This window comes from Narcine bancroftii, chromosome 5 (assembly GCF_036971445.1).
Source record: "Narcine bancroftii isolate sNarBan1 chromosome 5, sNarBan1.hap1, whole genome shotgun sequence".
NCBI lineage: Eukaryota > Metazoa > Chordata > Chondrichthyes > Torpediniformes > Narcinidae > Narcine > Narcine bancroftii.
The window spans coordinates 244,383,062-244,407,693 of record NC_091473.1 but is presented as its reverse complement, the minus strand read 5'-3'; the positions used below and the strand labels follow the sequence as shown (position 1 = coordinate 244,407,693).

The 24,632-nt window shown below is 37.2% G+C and overlaps 1 protein-coding gene across 3 annotated transcripts in view; it reads left to right on the top strand.

Annotated features, from left to right (window-relative positions):
* LOC138765128 (leucine-rich repeats and immunoglobulin-like domains protein 2) overlaps positions 1–24,632 on the top strand; it is a 62,461-nt gene that overhangs the window by 10,998 nt on the left and 26,831 nt on the right. For 2 of the 3 annotated variants that reach the window (XM_069941921.1, XM_069941922.1), the window contains exons 2-7: positions 12,917–12,988; positions 13,071–13,145; positions 15,514–15,648; positions 21,124–21,267; positions 23,096–23,239; positions 24,483–24,626. In XM_069941921.1, coding sequence (XP_069798022.1) covers positions 12,917–12,988; positions 13,071–13,145; positions 15,514–15,648; positions 21,124–21,267; positions 23,096–23,239; positions 24,483–24,626 — 714 coding nt within the window. Of the gene's footprint in view, positions 1–12,916; positions 12,989–13,070; positions 13,146–15,513; positions 15,649–18,403; positions 18,450–21,123; positions 21,268–23,095; positions 23,240–24,482; positions 24,627–24,632 lie in introns of those variants that run through there. The other variant, XM_069941923.1, reaches the window with a different exon arrangement.

Here is a 24,632-nt window from a genome sequence, read left to right as displayed (position 1 = left end):
ATCTAGCTTCTCCAACCTTATCTATACAATCATCCACCCTCGGGATAGGATAACCATCTGTCTTTGTTACTTTTCTCTAATCAGTGCAAAATCTATCTGTCCCATCTATTTTAGGCACCAGAACCCAAGGTGAACTCCAGTCTGAAGTAGAATATCTAATATTCTTTAACATGTATCCACTCTCTTGATTTACAAGTTTACACTTTTCAATATTCATTCTATATGGATGGAGTTTGATCGGCATCATGCTAAAGCTATTGAAGTTCTTTGAGGTACGTTGGGAAACAAATTACTAAATTTCAAAATTAGCTGTTTAGTTTATTCCTTTTCTGAGGCTGCAGATGAGCCAAATTTTCATCCAAATTCTGCAAAATACTTGAATTAGATAAACAAACTGGAACAATGTTTTCTTTTCACAAGATTCAGCTTTGCTTCATTGCATGATCCTCAGACTCTTCAGTTTTATTCACAACCAATACCTCTGCTGAAGGCTGCTTCTGGCTAACATCCAAATTCACAAAATAAGGTTTTAACATGTTGCCATGGCAACTTTATGTTTGCGCCTCCAGGTAGGAGTTTTAACTACTTAATTTACCTTGGATTCTGTCTCTTATAGTCCTCAAAATTTTGCCGTAAGAGGGTTAGAATTTACTGGGAACAAAATTAACACTTTATCCCCTGGTTTAAAAATTCTCTTTTGTGTTTTTATCATACCAGACTTTTAATTTTATCTTGAGTCTTTTTCAAATTCTCCCCAGCTATTTTACATACTTCAACTGATCTTGAAACTTTAAAACGTTAACAAATTCAACTGCACTTCCTTATTAATCCATATTTCCTTCAACAAAAGTAAAGGTCCTCTAACTTCATGTTTAAATAATAACTCAAAAGGATTAAAACCTAATGATCCTTGTACAGACTCTTACTGCAAACGAACAATTGGAAACCCTCATCCCAATTTTTCTCATTCTCACAATAGCTTCTCATCTTTTCAGTTAACTAGATCTAGTAGACAAGGATGTCCGTTATCCCCTGCATTATTTATCTTGGTGATGGAACTGATGTGATCTGATCCTGATATTAAAGGATTTAAAGTTAATCAAGAGGAATACAAAATTAATTTATGTGCTAATGTTTTGATCTATTTGAAAGCGCCAATGGGTTCATTATGTAAATAACACTTAAGATTGAAGGAGTGTGGGAAGTATCCGGCTATAAAGTAAATTGGGATAAAAATGAAATGATGCCCCTCACTATAGGGGATTTCACTCATTGCCAACAAAATATCCAATTTAAATGGCCAGTGAATGGAATAAAATATTTAGGAATACGGATAGATATTATTTACCTCTACTTAAGAAAATAGGAGAAGGTTTGAATAAATGGATAACATTGCCAATAACACTATTGGGTAGGGTTAATTGTGTTAAAATGAATATATTCCCTAGGGTACAATATTTATTTCAATCATTGCCAATAGCATTACCACAAAAGTTTTTTTCAAGAGTTAAATAAATATATAAGAATATTTCTTTGGAAGGATAAAATGTCAAGAGTTTAGATAAACCGACGTGGAAGTGTGAATTGGAAGGTTTACAGGTGCCAAATTTTAAGAACTATTGTAAGGCAGCTCAAACGAGGTTTCTCGCTTCATTTTTTTGATGAGGGAGAAAAGCCAGCATGGATTAAAATAGACATTGATAAAATAGGAGTAAGAATCCTGGAACATTTTGTATATAAATAGGAATCAAAATTAATATTTGGGGAAAAGAAAGTACCTTTGTTGAAAGATTTAATTAATATCTGGAATATGGTCAGTAATGAAATTGGAATGAGGAGGGACTGTCCTGCCTAAAATGCCTTTCATACAAAATCGCCTTATTCCATTCTCAATAGATAATCAATTTTTAAATATTTGGTCTCGGAAAAGAATTAGATATATAAAAGAATGTTATGAAGGAAGAAATTTAATATGAACAATTAAAAGGTAAATATAGGATACAAAATAATACACTTTTTAAAAATTATCAATTAAGGGCTTATATAAGAGACTGGGTCCATCAATGTTATTACTGAAATGTGGAGATGTGGAAATGTTAATTCATAATAGATATAGCTGAAATAAATTTCTTTATGTACACTTTATTGCAGAAGCGGAGTCCTAAACAGGGAATACCTAGGTCAAGACAGTGATGGGAGAAGGATTTAAATATTAATAAAATTGGTCAGAGTTATGTCGAGATAGTATGACAAATACTATAAATGTTAGATACAGATTAGTTACTGGCACTTCCCTACCGAGTCCCTGCTTATGCCGGGAGCCCGAGGTCCCCAGTCAATTTGGCTCAAAAAAAAAATTGGATAACTGGATTTCAGAGAATCCAATTTCAGATAGTCAGAGCTGTACTCTATTTGGTCATAGTTATACTACTTGAGCTGTTTTGGAAGTCCCAAAATGGTGACCAGAATATAAAGACCAGGTGTGTGTTTTTCAGTAATTGTTGGGAATTATTTCTACATAGGAAAAGGGCAATGGAAGTTTGAAACATCCTTGGGGAAATAAAAATTGATGCTTGGGGAAATGGGATTCCACATAGTGGTGTAAGCTCTAGGCCAAATGGTCTCCTTCCATGTTGTCAGTAAGTATGAAATATCTTTGGCTTGGCTTCGCGGACGAAGATTTATGGAGGGGGTAAAAAGTCCACGTCAGCTGCAGGCTCGTCCGTGGCTGACAAGTCCGACGCGGGACAGGCAGACACGATTGCAGCGGTTGCAGGGGAAAATTGGTGGGTTGGGGTTGGGTGTTGGGTTTTTCCTCCTCTGCCTTTTGTCAGTGAGTAGGTGATTGCTAGTCTGAAATCTGCTATCAACCATACGATGAGCAAAAATATCAGAAAATTTTGGAATGTTACCACCATGTCCAATGAACAGTAAGGGCCAGGCATGCAGTAAATTTTATCTTCATTTCTGGATTTTGGAATGATCACTGAGGTGTAGCAATCTTTACATTTCCAGCTTGTAGTTATTGTGTTGTTGTGCCATCTCAGCTTTTATTTTATATTGAGCTGTTTTGCAAGTCTACAATGGTCATATTTTTGGAGTTCAGTAGATTCTAAACTGCTCATATTGTGAATTGCTGTTGCTGTAAAACAAGTATGGTCTTTTCAACATCACGATCCATTTTGCACTACATTTGCCTTCCATCTGAAATCCACAAGTAATAGTAGTGTTCTGTAAAGCGTGCGATGTATCAAACATGCTGAAGATACTGGGCAAAAAACACATCAAAACATTACAAACCTCTTGATCCAGTGATTCCTGAAATGTCTGAGCAGTCTTTAGTATTAACACACTGTTTTCAGATTAGTGAAAGTTAAATTTTCATACTTTGCATCGAATAACCTGTACAAAAGTTTCTGGCTTCACTTAGCAGTTTGAGTGCATTTAAATTGTAGAGACCTATCTGAGTTTATAAACAGAAGCTTATTGTGTTTTTTTAAAATCATGTGTATAAAACTCATTGTGTTCCAGTAGATGGAGATTTCCTACTACAGGGATAAGTTTGAGATGAATGTTCTTTGGCTTTGAGTTGAGTCGTGTACAGTTTTAAAATGGTTTAGTGAATTGAAATGAGGAAATGGTCACTGCAAAGTGATCTCAGCAAAAATTTATCTTTTTGTATTTTCTGTAGGTTCAGATACAATATCATAATTTTCAAGATTATGATGGCTTTGATTCTTTCCGATGGTATTTGTGTGAAACGAGATGCATATTAGATCATTGGAATTGCAGCAAAATAATTTTGTGTATGTTAGCCTCCTGGAATGAGTAAAACTGCCAACTTTTTGTAGATTTTTACCATAAAGTTGAGTCTGCATTGATCTTGTCTGCATTTGACAGAAGAGACGTACCCCATTATTTAGTGCAGTGGTTCCCAACCTTTTCTTTCTTCTCACATACCACTTTTAAGTATTCCCTTTGCCATAGGTTCTCTGATTAGTAAGGGATTGCTTAAGGTCGAAAACCACTGTTTTAATTGTACCTCATTGACTTGTTATGTGCACAGTTTCACAACTCCAAAGGAAATGGTCCAATGACGATTTGTCTTGAGCAAAATATTTCAGTAACAATTGGGTCTAGAGCAGTGCTTCTCAACCTTCCCTTTTCACTCACAGACCAACTTAAGCAATTCCGTCCTAATCACAGAGCACCTATAGCATTGGGATTACTTAAAGTGGTATGTGAGTGGAAAGAAAAAGGTTGGAAACCACTGATTTAGTAGCAGTCAGAGAATAGAATAAAAACTTGCATTCATCATGTTAATCATCTTCTATTTTTAAAGGGTAATTCTGCTTCTCTTAATGTGGCACCTTCAAGCTGTTCTACTCTTTAATAAGAGTGAGAAACGAAAGTCTGCAGAGTGTTTTCAGCATTTATGCAGACGCAGAAAACACCAACCCAGTTCCTCCAGCAAGGCGGTGTATTTTCACCATTTCATAAGATCATTTCTTTTCTATTCTCTCTATCCAATTTACTTCATTTTCACTAGGGCTTCTTATTGCCACATTTGGTCAAATGCTGTCTTGATCTCTCTGCTCAGATAGAAAGGGAAGGTGGGGGCTTGGAGTAGAGCCTTTTTTGGCTATGTTCAAACATTGAGTAAGTTTTTGGAACTATATATTTTGGTGTATAAATTGAGTCATGAACCCCTTTAAAAAAAATTCTCATTAAGGAGTAGTCGATATACTTTTGAGAACTTAAATTCACTGGGGGGGGAGCAGATTGATGTCAATTCGATGTACAAATTGATGTTAGAAACACCTCCCCCCGCTGGGCACCGCCATAACCACTCCTACCTAGGACCCTAAGGTCGCAGTCACTGCTCCTGCCTGGTAGGCTGAGGTTTCTGCTCCAGCTCTGTGGACCATTGCTGTCTGATAGGCTGAGGTTTTTAAACTTAATTTACAGTTTTGGTTTTTGTGATTGAGGTGTATTTTTTTTTAATTTATTTTTTTTTTAAAAAAATTTGATTTGTTTCCGGGAGGCCCAGATAGCCCAAAAAATGGGGTCAACTTGTATACTGAAATATATGGTAAGTACTGTATAACAGCACTGCCAATTACATTTTTATCTCTGTGCTGTGGTATCCTGACACCTTTGCAAAAGCTCTACAGAAGGATAATGATAATCAGGAGAATGTTCTTGGATTTGGTTGAATTGATGCCACAAGACATTATGAAGACTGGAGTCTGCGATTTTTTTTTAACTCTGAGGAATATGTCTTCCAGCCTGTTAGCCTCAAGATATTTAACTAGAAGCTGTCCATATTATTGCATTTCAGGCTCAGTCTTGGAGAAAGAGTGACCCCTTGTGGGTATGTCTTTCTGGCGGCCCAGTATATGCCCAGGGTTGGTCCATTCTTGTCCTGATTGCAGCCTTTGAGGTTAACTAATCCCTTAACACTGGATTGCCTTTCCACCATTGTGCAGTTGGCTGCCTCCTGAGCAAGAAAAACATCAGCAAATGCTTCTTTCCAAATATCTGCTGTTTTCCATCCTCTTTCTAATTGTTTGAAAACACTAGTTTTCCAAGTATAGTGGCAGCACCAGAATTTGCTTCACTGCCACTTTCCTTGACCTCAAACTGCTGAGAAACCTTGATTGTTTCTTGATGTGCCTTAACCTTTTATATGGTTAAACTCCATTCTTTTTTACCCATATAAAAGCATGACTTCTTCAAAATTAAGAATGCAGTGATATACTTTTGCACTTTTCATGGGAGAAGATCATTGAAGCAGACAGTGGTTTCTAGCAATTAGAATACTTGATGGCAATTTACTGAATCTATTGGCACCAAAGAAGAGCTGCAGTGGGAATATAAAATTCTCTTCCACAAACTGCTGTTTCTGAAGCAGCTGTAAAAAAATTTTTTGTGGATAGGTAAGATGTGTAGTATTTGCTGTTACCATTCTATATCATTTCAAGTTCTGCAACAATATCTCAAAATGGTTCGAAAGTTAAGAAAAACAATTGTTCCCAGTGACTTTATTAAAACTCATCCACTTCCAGTTATAAAATGTAATGGTTACTGTCACTTAAGAAGAAAAAAGTAGTTTTTGAGAGGTCGAGAATATCGAAACGCATGGCTCATCAAGGTGCTGCAAGATGTATAACTTGTCTGCCTTTTAAGTGACTATTTTGAAAACACCAAAAATTAACAAGTGGTAGGAAGAAAAATGTGATTAGGCATAATTGAATGCTGGCCTCTGAATGGGGAAGGCCATTTGAAAGCTTGAAATCAGTAAGCTTGCATTTATTAGATGCTATATGCTTTTCCTACCATCTGAATAATTCAGACAGTGATGGCACTAAGAGGCTATGTTCTCAGCACCCGTTCCTGCATAATATCAGTGATGTGAATAATTTATCTTCCTCTGCAGTTATGTGAATTGAACTATTGATTCTGTTGTCATTTATTGATTCAGAATTCAAAACCATAAAAACAAATGATCAAGTTTCTATATAACCTATTTTAAAAGTTCACAGTTGGACAAACAAGTAACAACTTTAGAGTTGTTTTGTTTCAATCATTGTTATAGAAATGTAGTCCTAGTTTTCAATTCCCATTGAAGTTAACACAAGTAAGCAGATGACATCAAACCGATTGGTTTTTTTAAATTTTCCAAGCATGTGCTTTATTGATAATAAAGAATAAGGGGGGAAAAAACCTGAGGGGTAAAACATGGACGTATCCAGATGCCATGATTGAAGTAAAAACACAATGTTGGAGAACTCAGCAGATCAGTATACTCTTTATAAAGTACACTGTTTGACCAGCTGAGTTTCTCCAGCATTGCCTTTACTTTAAAAAAAAAACACATGAGGATTAGTTTTGGTTTTGTTGAAACTCCTGTTACAAAGTCACTAGCTTTGATCGGTTCAGAATAGACAGGATCATGTTGAATGACAGAGCATTCTCGAGGAGCCAGATTGTGTATTCCTTCTATCTTTCTTCAGTACAAAGCTGGCAACATAATGGTTACACATTTTGAAATTTATTTGCTATGTGGTTACTTAATTGGCAGTCTCAGGAAGAATTTCAGAATTCAATGCTTCAGGACCTGAAAACATTGGTGAAAAAATATAAATAGTTAGAAGCTAGAACACAGTCATTTCAAGTATCTTGAAAGGTTACAGACGGTGGAAGATATTTGGAGCAATTTGTTGTTTTATTTTGATTTTAGTTATTCAATGCCATGGGGAAATATGATTTTGATTATGATGTCACCACATCAATTGTGTGGGTCAGTCCCATCCAAATCCCTTTTTTGCCATGACCTCCAAGAGCATACATCTCAGACTGCAAAGCAGCCACACTCTTCACCACATTATAGAGAGCTGTAGTAACTATGGCCAACTCTTATGCTGTCTCTCTTTAAAGTAAATCCCTGAGCCTTTACTCCACATCCATTGACCCAACATTAACCCATTAATCTCCTGAACTTCTTCACCACCTTGACCCATGAATCCTCTCTCTTTCCCTGATCTCCTCACTTCCACTTCCTAAACCCTTTCTTAATCCATAGGCTTTATCAACTTTCAAATCTAATAGTGGTGTGTCACCATTATTACTGATAAAATGTGAGAAGAAAAAGTTCAATCAGAAAGCATCTCCCCTTTGTGCAGGATTCAGTGGGAAAGAGGATCATAGAAAATCACAAAATGGATGGATTTCGAGGAATGCAACCCACCTTAGTATACATAGGTCCATTTCAGACACTGTGATGTACAAATGGATGTTATAATTTTAAAGTAATCAGGTCTATTTATTCTGACCTGTCCAAATAACATTATTTTGCACCAATTTTTTCTTGTTGGTTCATCCTTTTCTACACCTGTTATGAGATTGCAAATTTATTTTTAATCTATTGAGAATTTGATTTTGTGCTGTACTTTTTTGGATAAAAGATGTCATTTAAACAATTTTTGCTCAATAAGGAAATTGTTTTTATCTTTTTGATATTAGAAAATATTGGTTTTTACCCTACAGAATTACCATTACTTATCAATTGGCTCAATAAATTAGGCTTGTCAACTTTAGCTGAGGTGAATCACAAAGTATAAATTTCTACTCATTTTAATGCTCCTAAACCACATTCAAAAAGCTTTCAGGTTTAATGATGTTGAATCAGATTGGAAGCTAATCAACTGGAGAGCTTAGCTCCATCAACATTATCAGTTACGTTACTCTTAAGGATTGCACTTGTTGGAAAACCATGCTCAGTAATTGCAATTTTAGTTGACAAGCACAGCTGACCAAGCATGTTACAATTTGGTATTATTGCTTTTTTTTTAAATGTGACATTGGCAGTGTTCCATAGTAACCAGATCTACAGTTATTTCAACCTATGTACTTAATTCATGTTGCAAACTTATCAGGAATCGATTTATCTCTGCCTTAAAATGTGCAACAACTTTGCTTTCTTAACTCTTTGATGAATAAAATTCCATGGACTTGTTGTCCTTGGAAGAAGACAAAAGTACTTCATCGTGCTTAAATTAGCGATGCCCTTATTTTTAAATTGGCAACAAGTCGTTCTGGATTCCCCATTTTTAGAAAAAAAACTCTCCATGCTCAATCTGTTCTAACACCTCTGGTCATGTCTAGACAATACAGCTTAAATCAATGGTTTTCTGGATATTTGGAGGCAAGTTCACAAACATTAATACATGTTTAGGTTACATGTGAAAGCTTAAATAAGAAAATTAATTCCATGTTATCCCTTTGTTGTTAATTTTGCGTAAGAGTAGAGTTTGGAGTTAAATTTTACTGAGCTGCCTGTAGCCACTTTGATTTTCTTTCTTGAGGAGTGTCCCTTATGATTTCAGACTGTTTTGGCCTGTTCATAATGAAATTACACTGATATCCACTTGGAACTAGCCCCAAAAGTGATTGGTTCAAGTGCGCTAGATCATGGAGCCTGAACGCTGTCCAGTATATAAAGCAAAAACCCTGATGTCCAGAACGACCACAGCCTCAAGCAACAGGCAAAAACAAAAATTGAGGAAAATAAATGCTAAAAATTAAAATAATTAAGAATAAAACAATAGGTTAAAAAAATGCAAATTTAAAATAGTAAATGTTCACTGAAGTAACGTAAACGTTTTGTGAAGATTGGAGCAAATGTTCAGCCAATGGAGGGCCTTGGTTGTGCTTTGCTTGTAGCAGCTGTTTGAATAAAGTTGTGCGAAACAGCAATGGGGTCGCCCAGGATGAAGAGCTGGTTGATGCTACTCGCTGTTGGGGTGACTCTCAAAGTGTCATCTAGTAAGGGTTGCCCCAATCAGAGGCTTTATCTGTCAGCTTGGGGGGGGAGGGTGGTGTTAATTATCTATACAGGTGCTCCTCAACTTGCGATGAGGTTGCATCCAGCCAACCCATCACAAGTTGAATAAGAATACTACACCTATTTTTTTTGATGGGTTGTTTATAGTGCACTCATTTGCCTGATTGCTGTAGAGACTGCAAGCGTCATGAGCGTATGCTGTAAGATACTCTTGCACGATGCTGCCCAAAGAGTAAATGGTAAATCTGTGAGTAGGGGAGCACCTGAAAAGTTACTGTCTTTCGGGCGACTCTGTAGAAGGGGAGGAACCTGCAGATGTAGCAATGGTTAAATGTTTTTAAAGAATGTGACTGAAAATAAAGTAAAATGCTTTAACGTTTATCCATTCATGCAAGAGAGGGTTGCTCAGTGTAAGTACAGAATAGTATTTTTGATTTTTCAACTGTTTATTCTTAATATAGGTCTATTAGGGCATAGTAAGAGTTAGTCTCAAGCAACTGGAAAATACACTTATCTGGCATCTACCAATCCCCATAGGTGCTGGATAGCACGGGTTTTTACTGTACTTTTAGATAAAATCTACTTGTCCCATGTGTTGTTGCATTCTGCTGGAGCTCCAGCCACATTGGCAGACAACCAAAATCTCGCGATTTTACTTTTTTTGTCCCCTCCTGGCTGATTAATGGAAGTTGTAGCCTTCCCTGCTCTTTGGCTTCATATCTCTTAATTGAGGGGATGGCAGCAATTGTCATGCTGGTTGGGTACACGTCTAGGCCATACATCTAAGCAGAGAGTGGCTGCATCCTTTACTCCATTCCTCTGTGGCTCGCTCAACACTGTGCCTATTTAAGGCAGATTGCTTTACTTCAATTGGTGCAGATGTGCCAATGGAGGTTGAGCTCTTGGCCAGATTCCCACGCAGTAGTGTTCTCCTTTAAGCACCTTTCCATATGTAATACCATAATGAGTACTTTTTGTGTTGATTCCACAAGCACTTTGGTTCTAAGAATGCTTCCTGGGTGCTAATAGAGGTATCAATATAGAAAAATGATCATTTATATGTTCCACAAGTGAAACAGTATTGCAGACATGCTGAAAATACTCAACCGTTTAGGCCAAATATGTGGAAAATGAAAACCTCAGTATTCCTCCAGCAGATTTCTTGGAAAGATGCTCTTTCAAGTTTCTACATCCTTGTGCAATATCATTTTTAAAAATCGTTCAGACTTTACGATTACCAATACTTAACTGTGGTGCTAAGGCCAATTATTAGAGACCTCGGGCCTTAGCATGGAGTGCAAACAAATGTAATCTGCTGACAAATTATTGCAGAAACTTTGCAGTTATTTTATTTACATTGATGTAGGTACCTGTACCTTCAATTCTATAAAATAACTCGGAGGCAAATTTTAAAACTGGTTATCCAGGGTCGGCACCAGAACAAATGTTGGGGGGGGGGGGGGGATTAGTGTTTTTATAGGGTGACTCATTCGGGGGGGGGGGCTATCTGCCCCTCTGACGTAGGAAAGGAAGGCACTCCTACTATTTTGTCGCGTCACGAAACACTGACGCTTGGCATGCTAGTGACGCAGCTGGAGATAGGTGGAGAGTCACTACTAGTGTGCATCAAGCTAGACGCCAGTGATGCAGGAGGAGATGGGGGGCGGGTCTGACGGCCAGCGATGGCTGTGACTGAATGGGGGGGGGGGGGGGCACAGCACCTCCTTTGGGGGCAGTGCCCACGGATGCCTCCTCTTGGTGCTGATCCTGTGGTTATCTCAGTTCTCTCATGAATATTGAAGGTGATTTTGAATCTATAACACTTAACAATTTTAAATTTGTGATGTGAATCACATAGAGCTGGATATTGAAACAAATATTCAGCAGAATCAATAAATGCTATTATCCTGATGTCGAATAGTATTTGCTTTCGAGTCATTATAGAACTTTGAGTTATTATAAAACAATTTTTTTTTAAAGTTAGCTGACAGCTGTCTGAGAGGGACGCCTACTATTAAAGTTAAGTTTCCATTCTTTGGAAAGATAATTATGGTTTCCAGCCCTGAGATATTGCAATTAGCATTGTATAATGATTTTGTTGGATTTACTTCATGGAATGGCATTAAGCATATCTGAATATAATTTTCGTGAAGAGTGGGTCAATGTCTCACACAAAAAGTTTACCTTTTTGGGTAATGTCTCATAGAATGTATACTACATAATTGTTTCTCACCAAAAACTCTGCACCTCTACTATATTTTCTGGTGAATTGGATTTGTGTCAAAACTCTAGAAATTGCATTCTATTCTATCTAAGATTCAAAAGAGATGCTGCACCAAAATAGACCCTGAAGCCCAGCAAGTCCTTATTGACAATCAGCCATGTATTTTCACTAATTGGACATTTTCAAGACGGTCATCTTTCACAGCAGAGAATATTGATTGATCAACCATATTAAAATTCTATAGTTCATGTCATTGCAAGGTAAGTATTGAAGTATACAGATGAACATTTCTCTTAAAATGTGAACAAACTCTGGATGAACTCCAGAACGTACATTAATACAGACATTGTTCACACATGTTCAGTCCATCAGCAGGTATGTGCAGATTTTGACTAAGATGTAGTCTATGATTAAACTTGTACCACAGTGGCTCAGTTATCTTTCTTGTCATGCACGCCTGTTAAGATTAAGATGGAGTTAAAGTCAGATATCACATTTGGATTGTCAGCGCCAGGAGCCAGCAATCCGCTCCACAGTAAGAGGTGCGGGCAAAAGAATGCATACTCCTCGAGTTTTTAAAACATTCAGTCTTTCACTGAATGAGTAGAGCTTTTAACAGTTGTTCGTGGATCACTCATTTTAACAATGGATTCTTTGCTTAATGCGGATTGAGAAACTGAAGATGTGAAACTTGAATACTTTAGCCATATGGAGCAAATGCAACTGTACATGATTTTATGATACTCATAACAAAGAAAAATGAACTGTGCTGCTAATTCTTGTTACATTTAGTCTCTGGTGGGTGGATTTAAACTTGAATTGTATTCTGTATAGTTTTATTTGAAGTTCCAGCATACACATTTTATTCTATATCTAAAATAAAACGGCAACTGCATTGTTCCAATGTGATAATTGGTAATCTTCCTCATGAGTTTTTCAAGACTTTGTTGGAAGACCACTTTCTTTTGCTTCATGGAACTTGCAGGCAATGAATGAATCCATCCTCTTTCATTATTTAGACAACTTATCTACAGTTAATTTAACGTGAGTTATTTCACAGAAATAAATGTAACGATACAGTTCTGGAAGAGTGAGCAGAATGTGTATGGAGGGAGGGTCTCTTTTGTTAGGGCGGCAGGTAGTATGGTTAGGAGGGATTGAGTTTTGTAGAATTTTGAAGGGGATGATGATTCTAAATCTGAAGGAATAGTGGGAGGCAGCAAAGTTGGGTGATGGAGGAGTAGGATTTAGTGGGGCTGATACAGGAGTTGCAGATAACTTATTCATTATACATTAAAAAGAATTATGTTTGAGTATGCATTGAATTTTGCATTCTTGTATTGCAGAGATTTGAGCCATAATCGATTGGTCACCATTAAAAATGCTGTATTTGATGGTCTTCGTGGTCTGCTGGAAGTGTGAGTATCCTGCCAATATTTGAATTTGTTTAATACTATTAAATTTCAAATTTATTGCTAACTGATTGCTTCTCTTCTCAAGGAAAATCAACTATAATTTGCTCTCTTCAGTCCCGTCATTTGGAGCTGTAACAACTAATGTTACCATCTTGTCATTGTAAGTACAATGCTTTCCATAATTTGAAATAATATTGTTTTAGTTTTAAGATAATGGTCAGTTTTCCACAGTGGAAACAACCCTTTTCTTGAACTTGTCCATGCTGACCAAATTGTCCACCTAAGATTGTCTTATTTACCTGCATTTTGTCAATTTTCCTATCCATGTTCCTCTCTCATTCTTTTAAGCATTGCATTCTCCCGAGCAGTTCATTCCATATACCTTTATCTATTTTGATCCTTACCCTCTCACCTAGAATCTTGGGATAGACAAAAGTTAAAGAATTTCATGTATGTTGTATTCTAAATGTAGTATTACATGACAATAATGGAACCTTTACCCCTTGGACCTGACTGATGAAGACGCCTGTGCCAAAGAACCCTGTCTACATCTGTCACCACTTTCATGAAACAAAGTACCTGCACCCCCAAGTCTCTGTTCTGCAATGTTCTCCAGGGTTTTATCTTTCACTATTTGTCCTGCCGTGGTTTAACCTACCAAGGAGCAACACCTGAGTTAAATTCTATCAATCATTCTGGGGCCTATTTTCCCAGGTCATCCAATCCTTAGATTGGATCTTGGATCACCTTCACTATCTACTTCACTATAAGTTTTGTTGTCATCCAGAAACTTACTAAACATGCAATCACCAAGGAACTTAGCACTGATCCTTGTGGCACACTGCTGGCTACAGTCATCCAATCTAAGCACCAACCTTCTCTCTGCTACTTTCCTCTGTCTCCTACCATCAAGCCAATTCTGTATCCAACTGGTTCTCTCACCCTGGATACCATGCAATCTGACCTTCAGGACTAGCCTACTGTGTGGGACCTTGTCAAAGGACTTGCCACTCTCTATGTAGAGAAAGTCTACTGCCCTGCCTTCATCAATCATCTTGGTCACCTCTTCAAATCACAATTTCATATACACAAAGCCATACTGACTATCCTACTAAACAGTCTTTTTTCCAAATTAATGCAGATCCTTTCTCTCAGTCCCTTCAGTAACTTGCCCATGACAGATGTCATGTTCCCTGGCTTGTCCTTGCAGTGTTTTTTTTAAAATAAAGATATAAAAGTTATTGTTTAGTGGCTACTGTGTGGATGCTTTCTTTCCTTGCCAATTGCCTTGTGATATATTCAGCTGAAGTAAAGCTAAGTTAATTAATTCATATCTGCTATAAACTAAATAAAACATCTGCCATTTGGCCTTGTCAAAGTGTTGAAGTGAAGAGCAAAGGTGATGGGCAGTTTAAAACATTGAAATACTCCATCTCCAGACTTTTGAATTTTATTTGAACAGTTTTAATATTTGATACTCTCTTTGAAAATGTCCAATCCTTGGACATGTGGTGTTGGTTATTGTAAGGCAGCACAGCCACTGAGATGAGAGGAGTAGTGATGTAAGAGAGCCGTCAATTTTTAAAACATTTAAAAGCTTTATCCTTATTAAGCTATCTTTTTGGATGGATGCCCACTCAATTTTTAATATCTGGAGTGCCATGGGGTATTTTTGCATTACAAATTATTTTGTCGAGGCTGATCCACTTCCTCATGTCAATTCCTTAACGCACAGAAAGGGATGAACTTCTTACTGATTTTTTTTTTAAATGCACACCTTAGAGTCCGAGTTCTGTGCTGACCAACCAGTTGTATGTCAAAATGGACATAAGTCAAAAATATGTTAGCATGGCATATAGTCTCCAAGCTATCAGTTCCCACACTGTTCCCACTGCCCCGCGCTTTCCTGACAGCCTGCTGTATCTGTACAGCATTTTTTTAATCCTGAGAACTGAGAGATGCCAGGATATCATCTTGCAGTCACTGTCGTACACTCGCAGCTGTTAGCACTGGTTGAGGTATGACCAAGCATAATTTTATATTTGCATATATTTTTCAAATCTATACAGAATTTTTTTTGGTTGTCTGTACGGATGGTTGTAAGGTGCATGGGTCATAAGGTGGGGAGTATCTATTAAAATATGTAAAGCCGATTTTTCATGTGGAAAACTTGTTGCTTTTGTGCCTCAATGTAAAGAAACATTTTTTCCTCAAATTAGTTTCTGTACTTTGCTATAATTTTTCCAATTATTGCCAGTAGAATTTGTGTACTTGCTGTTATTACTGAAAGTAATTTAATTGCAGGATTGTAAAAATATCCCTTCAATCCCTATTCATTTTTTTAACATTCTTCCAGTGACTGGTTTATGCTCTCTAGGTGGGTTTTTTTTAAATTGCAATTTCACCAGAGCTTTTGAGCAGATCCTTGTGAGTTCATTTTGAACTCCCTACAGAAGATTCATTGGGGTAAGGGAAAATAGTTTTTAGAAAAAATAAACCATAACTTAGATTACTGCTTTATTTTTCAGAACGCATAATCGGTTGACAGAGATAATTGCAAAAGATCTTCAGCAATACAGCTCTTTGGAGACTTTAGATCTGAGTTCAAACATGATTTCGGAAATCAAAATTTCTTCATTTCCTTTGATGCAGCTGAAAAATCTGTGAGTAATTTAAAAATTTCTTATCTGTATTGCTTTATGTCAATGTACAGTAAATCCCCTGTTATCCCAAATTCAAATAACTGGCAAAAAAAAATCACAGAAAAAAAAAATTGGTAAAAATTACGCAAGTTTGAATCTGGCGCACCTCACCTTTGGTTTGCCATTCGCACAACACAAAGTCTCAAGCAACTGGAAAGTTCACTTATCCATTATCTACCAATAGGTGCGAAATACCAGGGATTTTCTGCACTACATTGCAATAGAAAATAAAGCAATGAAATTGTAAATGGAGGGACCAACATATAGATAAAATGTAAAGTGCATGTGAGAGCGCCCTGCTATCTATGGTAAAGGTTTATAATTGAGTATAAATGGTTTGATTATCCTTGTGATCTGCCTGTATCTCAACCTTGGTCATTATAGATTACATATTTAAATGTTCTGTTAGCAATTTACAAGTATGGGCATGTATTTTTTAAAGTGCCTCTAGTCCCTTTTGAGAACTGTACAAACTTGGGGTAATATGGTGTAATGGCTAATCTTGTGATGCAGGAATAGCATGCAAAAGAAAGTGGTCAGTACTTATCATCACATTTTGAAGGGCTCTGTCAACAAGATCTTCATTTTTTTAATCTAGATAACAACGAACACCTTGTTTCTTTCTTCCCAACCTATTTTTTTTTCTCTTAAAATGTATTTTCTCAAATTTTGGGGTAGATCCAGGCTTCCCAATAAATTATTTAAAGATTTTCATCATGCATGCAGTAACTGAACTATACTATTGCAGTAATAATTTGAAGAAATTATCCATGTTAGTGATTAAATTTTAGTTCAATTGATCTATCAGTGTTTAGGCTGCACCGATTAGCTCAGTGGTTAGAGCACTGACCTTGTAAACCAGGGGTTGCACGTTCATTCCTTGTTGGTGTCTCATTCTCTGTCAAATTTAAAGAATTTCATGTATGTTACATTCTAAATGTAATAGAGTACAGGTCCGATTATCTGATTTCGGATTTTCCAAAATCCTCAGTTATCCATATTTTTAAAAAAATCTCAGATAAATGAGGATATCTGAAACAAATCAGAAATCCTCATTTATCCATAATTTTTCCTGAGCTGAACTGACCAAGGACTTTGGGCTCCTGGCGGCGGCAGCAGCAGGGGACCTTGGGCTCCCAGGTAGGAGCGGGACGCTCAGGCTCCCACAAGAGTGGGGCCTCGGTGGGGAAGTATTGGTGATCGGCAATGGCCAGCATTTTTTGGTGAGATTTAAATGTTATTTTAATGCTTTAAAAGTCTTACTTTGTTGTTTGTTGTTGTTTAGATATTGTTACAAGTGATTTGCTGTTGCTACTGGGCTGTTTTTAAAAAAATAACTAATTCTCTGGGGGAGAAAAAACGTTTCTCAACCATTTTGGATAATCGGAGTTGTACTATATTACATAACAATAATGGAATCTTTACACAAGTCTGCTCCCAATTTTTCTTAAAATATTTTATTTTTGATTTTTAACAGACTCAACAAACCATAAACAAATCAACTTGTGTATATGTATCTCTATCATGTGTACATGTGCACACGCATGCTCGTAAACACAGTATGTGTTAATCCCATCCCCTTCTCTCCCTACCTCACTCTCCTATACAATCAATAAATTTGTATTAATACAGAATCAATTGTCTTCATAAAAATGCACACACTCTCTTAAACTTGGTGCTAATATAGCTCAAATAATGTTTCCATATTTTAACAAATGTGTCACAATTCTTCCTTGTAAGTGATCTTCTCGGGGAATGCAACTCTGTATTTCCATATTCCATCATGAGGTGGTTAACTAGGAGTCAGACTTCCATGAAACTGCTCTATTCTTCCTGGCTATTGCTAAGATGACTTTCACAAAATAAATTTGGTGTTTTGATAACTTAAAACTCATATTGCTAATGTCTCCCAAAAGATACACTTCTGGATCTTGTGAAAAATTCACTTTTGTAATATTCAAAGTCAGTGTAATGGCTTCATTTGAGAATGGGCATTTGGCTCTTCTCTCTCTTGATCTAAATTCGGAAGCTCTATTGGATATCAGAACTCGTCTATGATTTTCTCAAATTCAGATTTATGTAATTCTCTATAAAAATCTTTCAAATGTTTCATTTATTTGGTTTATGAGATCTTATCACCATCTGCTTGGGTCGCATTAATTGTTCTCAAGGTTTCTTAAGCCCTTATTTGCAAGGACAAGATTTTATGGGGTTTCACCCCGTTGATAAAACTGCTGTCTGGATCTTAAAATTAGTTTTTCCATTTTTTATGTTTGTAATGTGTTGTATTTGAGCTTCTTGTTCATCAGATTTCTCTATTTCTCTTCCATACCCTTTCTTTGGTAATCTTTTTCCAATTGATCTATCTTTATTGTTCTAAAGCACTAATGTCTTTTTTAATACTTTTCATCTATCCAATTATTTGACCCCTTAAATGAGCTTTCAAAGCATCCCAAATTAAGAAGTTTTCCTCAGTAGAGAGGCAGTTCATCTCACAGAACAACTCGATTTGAGCTCTAACGAAACTACAAAATTCAGTTTTTCCCAACAGTAGTTTATTTAAGCACCATCATGGTTTGTTTGTTTGGTATTAATGGATAATTCACCATCCTACTCTCCAATTGAGCTGATGCCAAAAATAAATAATTTCTTGTGTAGGAATCATGTTATCTAGAGTAAAAAGAATAATCTTTTTCTTTCGGATTGTCTTCTCCAGACGTCATTAAGATTTAGATCCTTCATAAAGGCCAGTTGTAATGAAGGTAACTATTATTATGATATCGGAACTTTTAAATGTTAAATATCTTTTGCCCAGCCTGTCCATTTCTACTGCAATTTTTAATTCTTGCTTACTGGTCATGCTTCAGAATTTCAGAATTAACCATTTGTGTCGGTTGCTCTTACAAGACAGCAAGACTGGCATCAAGACTAATTGTTTGTTAAAGAGACAAACTACAATCTTTAACCAAAGTATTTAGAATAACTTGAGCAGAAAATCCATTTTTTTTTATTTTTAAAAAAACCCTTGCAGGGAAGTGGGGTTCTGATTATGTACTGAGTAAATTGTTGAATTCTATGCAAGTGCCTCAGTTTCCAATTGAAAAGGTACAAAGCTCTTTGAACTGTTTGTTTTCTATGGATTTCTGCATTATTCCAGCCTATGTGATAGGCTCCATGGAGTCTGCTGCACTTGTGTTTTCCAGACATTGGGCACAGATTGCAACAAGGGGGGTACAGGGAATTTTTGGGGGGCTGGAGTATTTTGCAAGCTATTAAGTGCAATCTGTCCTATTTTAACACTGATATATCCCTAGGGCTCAAAAATCTTAATTGAATAAACAACTTACTATGTAGAGGGGACAGATCCAAAAGTAGTGGCTAAATGTATCTCCCTGCACTGCACTAGTTAATCATACCCTGATGTTGCTTACTGGATAAGTGATGGGAACTTTTAATGCCTTAATTAAACTCCAGCAGAATTGTGGGCACTTGGGCTCCCAATATTTAGCTATGCCAATCTGCAGTTTCTGATTAGTTGGCATCTAAGGAGATGTGTTCTTCAGGATGCACTACTTTTAAAATGGTACCTATGAATAGTTCGGCATGGGAGCCTCTCAGTTTGAAGGAATTTTATTGTTGCCTTTTGAAAGATTAAGAATATTGTACAGTTCAACACCGATAATCTGAACTGGTCACATAGACCACGCCTATGTTGGATAAACTTTTTTTTTTGGAGAACTGGTCATTTTTTAAATCTACCCAATAGCAACTGAAAATCACTTGTATCAATGTTTTAACAACGACAAACAACAAGGGAAGGCTTTTTAAGCATTAAAATAATATTTAATTCTCCCCAAAAAAAATGCTGGCCGTTGCCAATCCCCAACATGTCCCAAATGCAGACCACAGAGACCTCCCAACCACTGCTGCCGATCCCTGATGTGACCCCACCACTGCCACTGATCCTGGGCTGGAAGAACACTCACTGGCAGTTCAACAGGCTCCTTTCTCCCTGGTCACCAGAGCTTCTGACACCCGTCCCAACTCTGATCCTCCCATAAGCCTACCACACACTGGGTAGTCTGTCCTGTGTGCAGAAGTAGGCTACGGGGAGGGTTCGGCGTCAGTGTGCTGAAGAGGGAAGGGCAGGAAATGCCACTGAGACTGAGGTATCGCTCCTGCCTGGGAGGCCACTCTCCTTCATGACGCCAGGACAAGGAATTCTTCTGACTGCATGCGGCTGGGAGACAGTAGAATGCAGTTTGAGAGGGAGAGTTGGAGAGAAAAGTCATTAGGGGAAGGTTAAGAGGGAAAAGTCAATAAGGTAAGAGATGGGGAGGATTTACCTAACCGAGGACAATCGTCATTCTAATTTCATGTCGAGTAAATTTTTTTTTCAACCTGTGAAGTCAGTTTGGCTCCAAAAAATTTGGATAAATAAGAATTTCTGATTGTTTCTGATATCTTCATTTATCAGAAAAAAGTTTTAAATTTTAGATAAATGAGGATTTAGGAGAATCCGATTTCAGATAATTGGAGTTGTACTGTAATTGTATATTAAACCTGCCCTTTTAGATCCTTGGGATACATGATATTTGAGATTTATGCTGGAGATGCTACCTTTAATGAAAGACATTTTAGAGGAGTGCTGAGCCTAGACCCAATGAAATGCTGCTCTACATTGAAGGTTCTGGATTTATGCTTAATTGTTGGTAGTTTTTCATTTGTAGAACTAGCTTGTATTGACAGAGTAAAATGCATTACTCTGATTGGGTAGAAAGGATGTCCACTAAACATAACATTTAATCTACACACGAAGCAATATATGGGCAGCTGCTAAATCCTCGAGATTTTCATTGAAGAAAAATTTAATCCTGGGACCTCCAAAGTGGTCGATATTGATCCCTGGGGTTCAATGGGACTATCCAAGGGCTTGATAAATGCCAGGGGGTCAAAAGCAGGAGCAGATCTATGGAAAATAGTGTCTATGGCAGTGATGGCCAACCTCTCGCAAGAGCGGGTCTTGAATACATTGAGAGCTAACGAGAGGACGGACTGAGCGTAGAAGAAAAATGTATCTGTTCTTTGTACCTTTGGTAGTGCCCCCACCCCAGTGCCAGGATTCCATGCCTGGGGTTGATGGTCTAAAAGTTTGAGGACCCCTGTTAATCAGTGTGCTTGAAACCCATGCATTCACTTTCTTTAAATGTAATTGTGTAATGAAGGCTTTTTATTTAGTTCTTTAAATAGTGTTATGGGTATAAAAGCAGCCTTGGAGCAGAAGGAGTTTTGTTAATTATTCCTCCTCAATTGAATTATGTAGATGTGAAGCCCTAAACCCTTCAGATATCTTTTTTAAAAGGGAGCTTTATTTAAATTGTGTGAGAGCAAATACAAGTTGATTGTTTTATAATTTGATATTTATATAATTTTCAGACATTTGAACAACAACCGAATAATGATCCTCGAGTCAGGCTGTTTCGATAATCTCTCCAGCACCTTGCTTGTTCTCAAACTGAACAGAAATAAAATCTCCGTCATTCAGCCAAAGAGCTTCCAATTGCCTCATCTTCAGTACCTGTGAGTGATTTTTTTTGTGTGTGTGTGTATGGTTCAAAATGCAGAAGCCTGCCTGTGTTTTTAAAGTGCTTTGAGATGCAGTGCCTTCAGATTAATACTGACTTGTTTGAATGCAAATTGATTAGGTTGATGAGTAGAACCACTGATCAACCAATATTTGAGGAGAGAGGAAAAAAAACATGTTAATATTTGGTATTGATAACTATTTGGGTCGATGAACTATAATTTATTAATGGTTTTTCTCTGGTTCTGAGTATTTTCAGCAATTTTTGTTTTTGACTAATTTCCAACATCCTTAGATTTTTTGATTGTATGTGATCAAGGGAGTGTTGCAACCTTGCAACTAGGTTGTAAAGTCTCATTTGTGAGGTCTAGAGAACATGATCCTTGAAAGTTTCTTTTGTATTTTTTGAATTCTTGCATCAGCTTACTTTCTCCTCGCACAGTGGGAATCCAAATGCTCCTTTAACTTCAGTCAATCTTCAAGTATTCAACTGAATATGCATTGCAGTATGGACTTCCACACAGGAAAACTAACATTTTATACTATATTCTCTCCCAATTTGTTTAGGTTGGGGGATATTAACTCTGGTAACAAAGAATTTCTCCTTGCATTTTTACAAAGAAGAGAAAGTTGATTTTTGGATGCAATTAAAAGGGAATTGTTAGAAGTGATTAAAACGGAGTTCCTTGATTAATTTATTTCATGTAGAATCTAGACAGACTTGCTGATAGCAATTTGAAGATGTGATCATGTAGACTCTGCTAAAATTATATTACTATTGAAAAAGGATATTGGTGCAGGTAGATCTTGTCTTTGACATCTTCTCTGAATCTGCAGAAGGCTCAACATTCATTTGCTTCTTTAAAAGTGCTTTTGTTAAGTGCATGCACTCCGTAGTGGAGAACTCGAGAACGAGTGTCAGAATAAAGAAATCACCCATAAGGATGGAGATTAGCAATTTCTTCTATGTCATTGATCTTTGATCTTTTGAATTCACTACCACAATATCAGTGGAGACTGAATTCTTCGATATATTCAAAATCAAGAGGGATTTTTTGGATCCGAGCCAGCTGGCATGCTCCTGATCAACCACGATCTTACCGAATGACAAAGCCGAACAAGGGACCAATGACTTGCTTCCTATTTCTTATGATCTTGTGAAACCCTCTGCACACAATTAGGGACAAACATAAATAAGACTTGACCTGAGCATCACTGAAATTGATGCCTTGCTATAAATTTTTGATGTGGTTCTGTTGGAACTTCCAAGTGAATGGGGAAAAAAAGTTAATTGTAAGTAGGATTTAATTTGCTGAGTAGAATCAACAACACTCAGCCTGGGGAGGATGGGCATATTTTCCACCAAAGGGGGGGGGGGGGGAAACATTTTATAAAGATCCATTGCAACCAGGAATATTTAGAATTATGGTGCACATTCAACCCATACCCCTTTTTACACTACCATTGGAAGATGGGAATTAACCTCCTTTTAACTGCTTCGCTTACCTGTGTGAATACAACGAATGTGGTGGTCCCTTTCATCCCGGTAATTACCGGCAAGGAAGGTAGTATCAGAGCTTAAGCAAAATGCATCAGCTCCTGACCCAGCTTTTTTTGGTTCAGTGTGAACGACCTGACCTGGCTTTAAACACCGCCTGTCATTCACATGCCAATTAAGTGGGATCGCTCTGTAAAAAGGGTACTTACTAGTCTCTTTCCAAGCTTTAATTTTTTTTTCAAAATCCTTGTCAGTTTTGATAATTTTAAGGGGAAAAGAAACTTAACCATCATGCAAGTTGAATTTATGTCTTGGTGTTTAAACAGGGAACTAAAAAGAAATCGAATCCGAATTATTGAAAGTCTTGCATTTCATGGCCTTGACTCATTGAAATCATTGAAACTTCAGCGTAATGGGATTTGTGAGCTCAAGGATGGAGCATTCTGGGGGCTCAGTGAAATTGAGGAATTGTAAGTTTGTTTAATATCTATTCTGGGACAATTGGAACTGGTCGAACCACTTGAAATATTTGTATAGTAGAGTGTTAAAGTGATTGATTAAATCAAAGTCATGTGAACATAATTGTTAAAGCATTAACTCTTCTTCCTTGGATAAGTCGATGATTGCCTTGTCTGTGTAATGTAATCTAGGGCAGCCATTTCTCAACAGGGGCCATCCCTGGGAGCTACAACTCATTTAAAGGATGGGCACAGACTGAAATCATAATTTTTTTGTTCTTTATGAGGTCGGTAGGAGAGAAGTATAGAAGAAATCTAAACTTAACTGCTCTGCATACTGACCACCTTGTGTGAAAATGACGCTCTTTGGGTCTATACCTATTAATATCCACCATATCTTACCCTAATTTTATGCCATATGCCCCCAGGTTTCTTCCTTCTATTCTTTCCCCCCCCCCCCCCCACCACCCTCACTGCCACCTCTGGCCTCCTTTACACTACAGGGAAAAAATTCCCAGATATTCCTACATCCCCTTATAATTTAAGCCTAACAGTTCAGTAACATTTTTATGAATCAGTTCTGCTCCTTACCAGCTTACTAAGATCTTTCTTATAGCTGGATGACCAGAATTGTGTGTAACATCACAAATGTGATCTCATGAATTTCTTGTATAGTTGTAACATCGTACCCTAACTCCTTTACTCAGTGCCTTGACCCATGAAGACAAATGTGATAAATGCGGCCTTGTCTAACTGTGTCGCTGCTTTCCTGGAACTATGTAGCTCTTGGTCTCTGTTCTACAGCAGGGCCCTCCATTTACTGTATAAATCCTTCCATGGTTTAATCTGCATATACATCACATTTGTCAGAGTTAAGTTGCTACATGGAAACAGGCCCTTCTGGCACATGAGCCTGTGCCACCCAATTACACCTATATGACCAATTAACCTACTATCCCCATCAGTCTAAAATGGAGAAAACTAGACCACCCAGAGGAAACTTGTGAACATGGGGAACGTACAAACCCCTTAGAAACAATGGCAGATTTGAACCCAAGTCGCTGGCAAAATAGTGGCATTGTACTAACTTCTTCACTAATAATTTTGTAATCAAATTTGATTATTGCTCTCATTTTTTGACTCATTTAGGAGATTGGGCTCTTACTGTGTTTTTTGTACAAATTATTACCTGACGGGCATTAAGAAAGATGCTAATTTTAGTAGGGAGAAAATTGACGTTTCTTTTCTGTTTTAGGGACTTGGAGCATAATAACTTAACTGAAGTCACCAAAGGCTGGCTGTATGGCCTCAAACTTCTGCAACAGTTGCATCTGAGTCAGAATGCCATTGCCAGGATAAGTGCTGATGCTTGGGAGTTCTGCCAGAAATTGACAGAGCTGTGAGT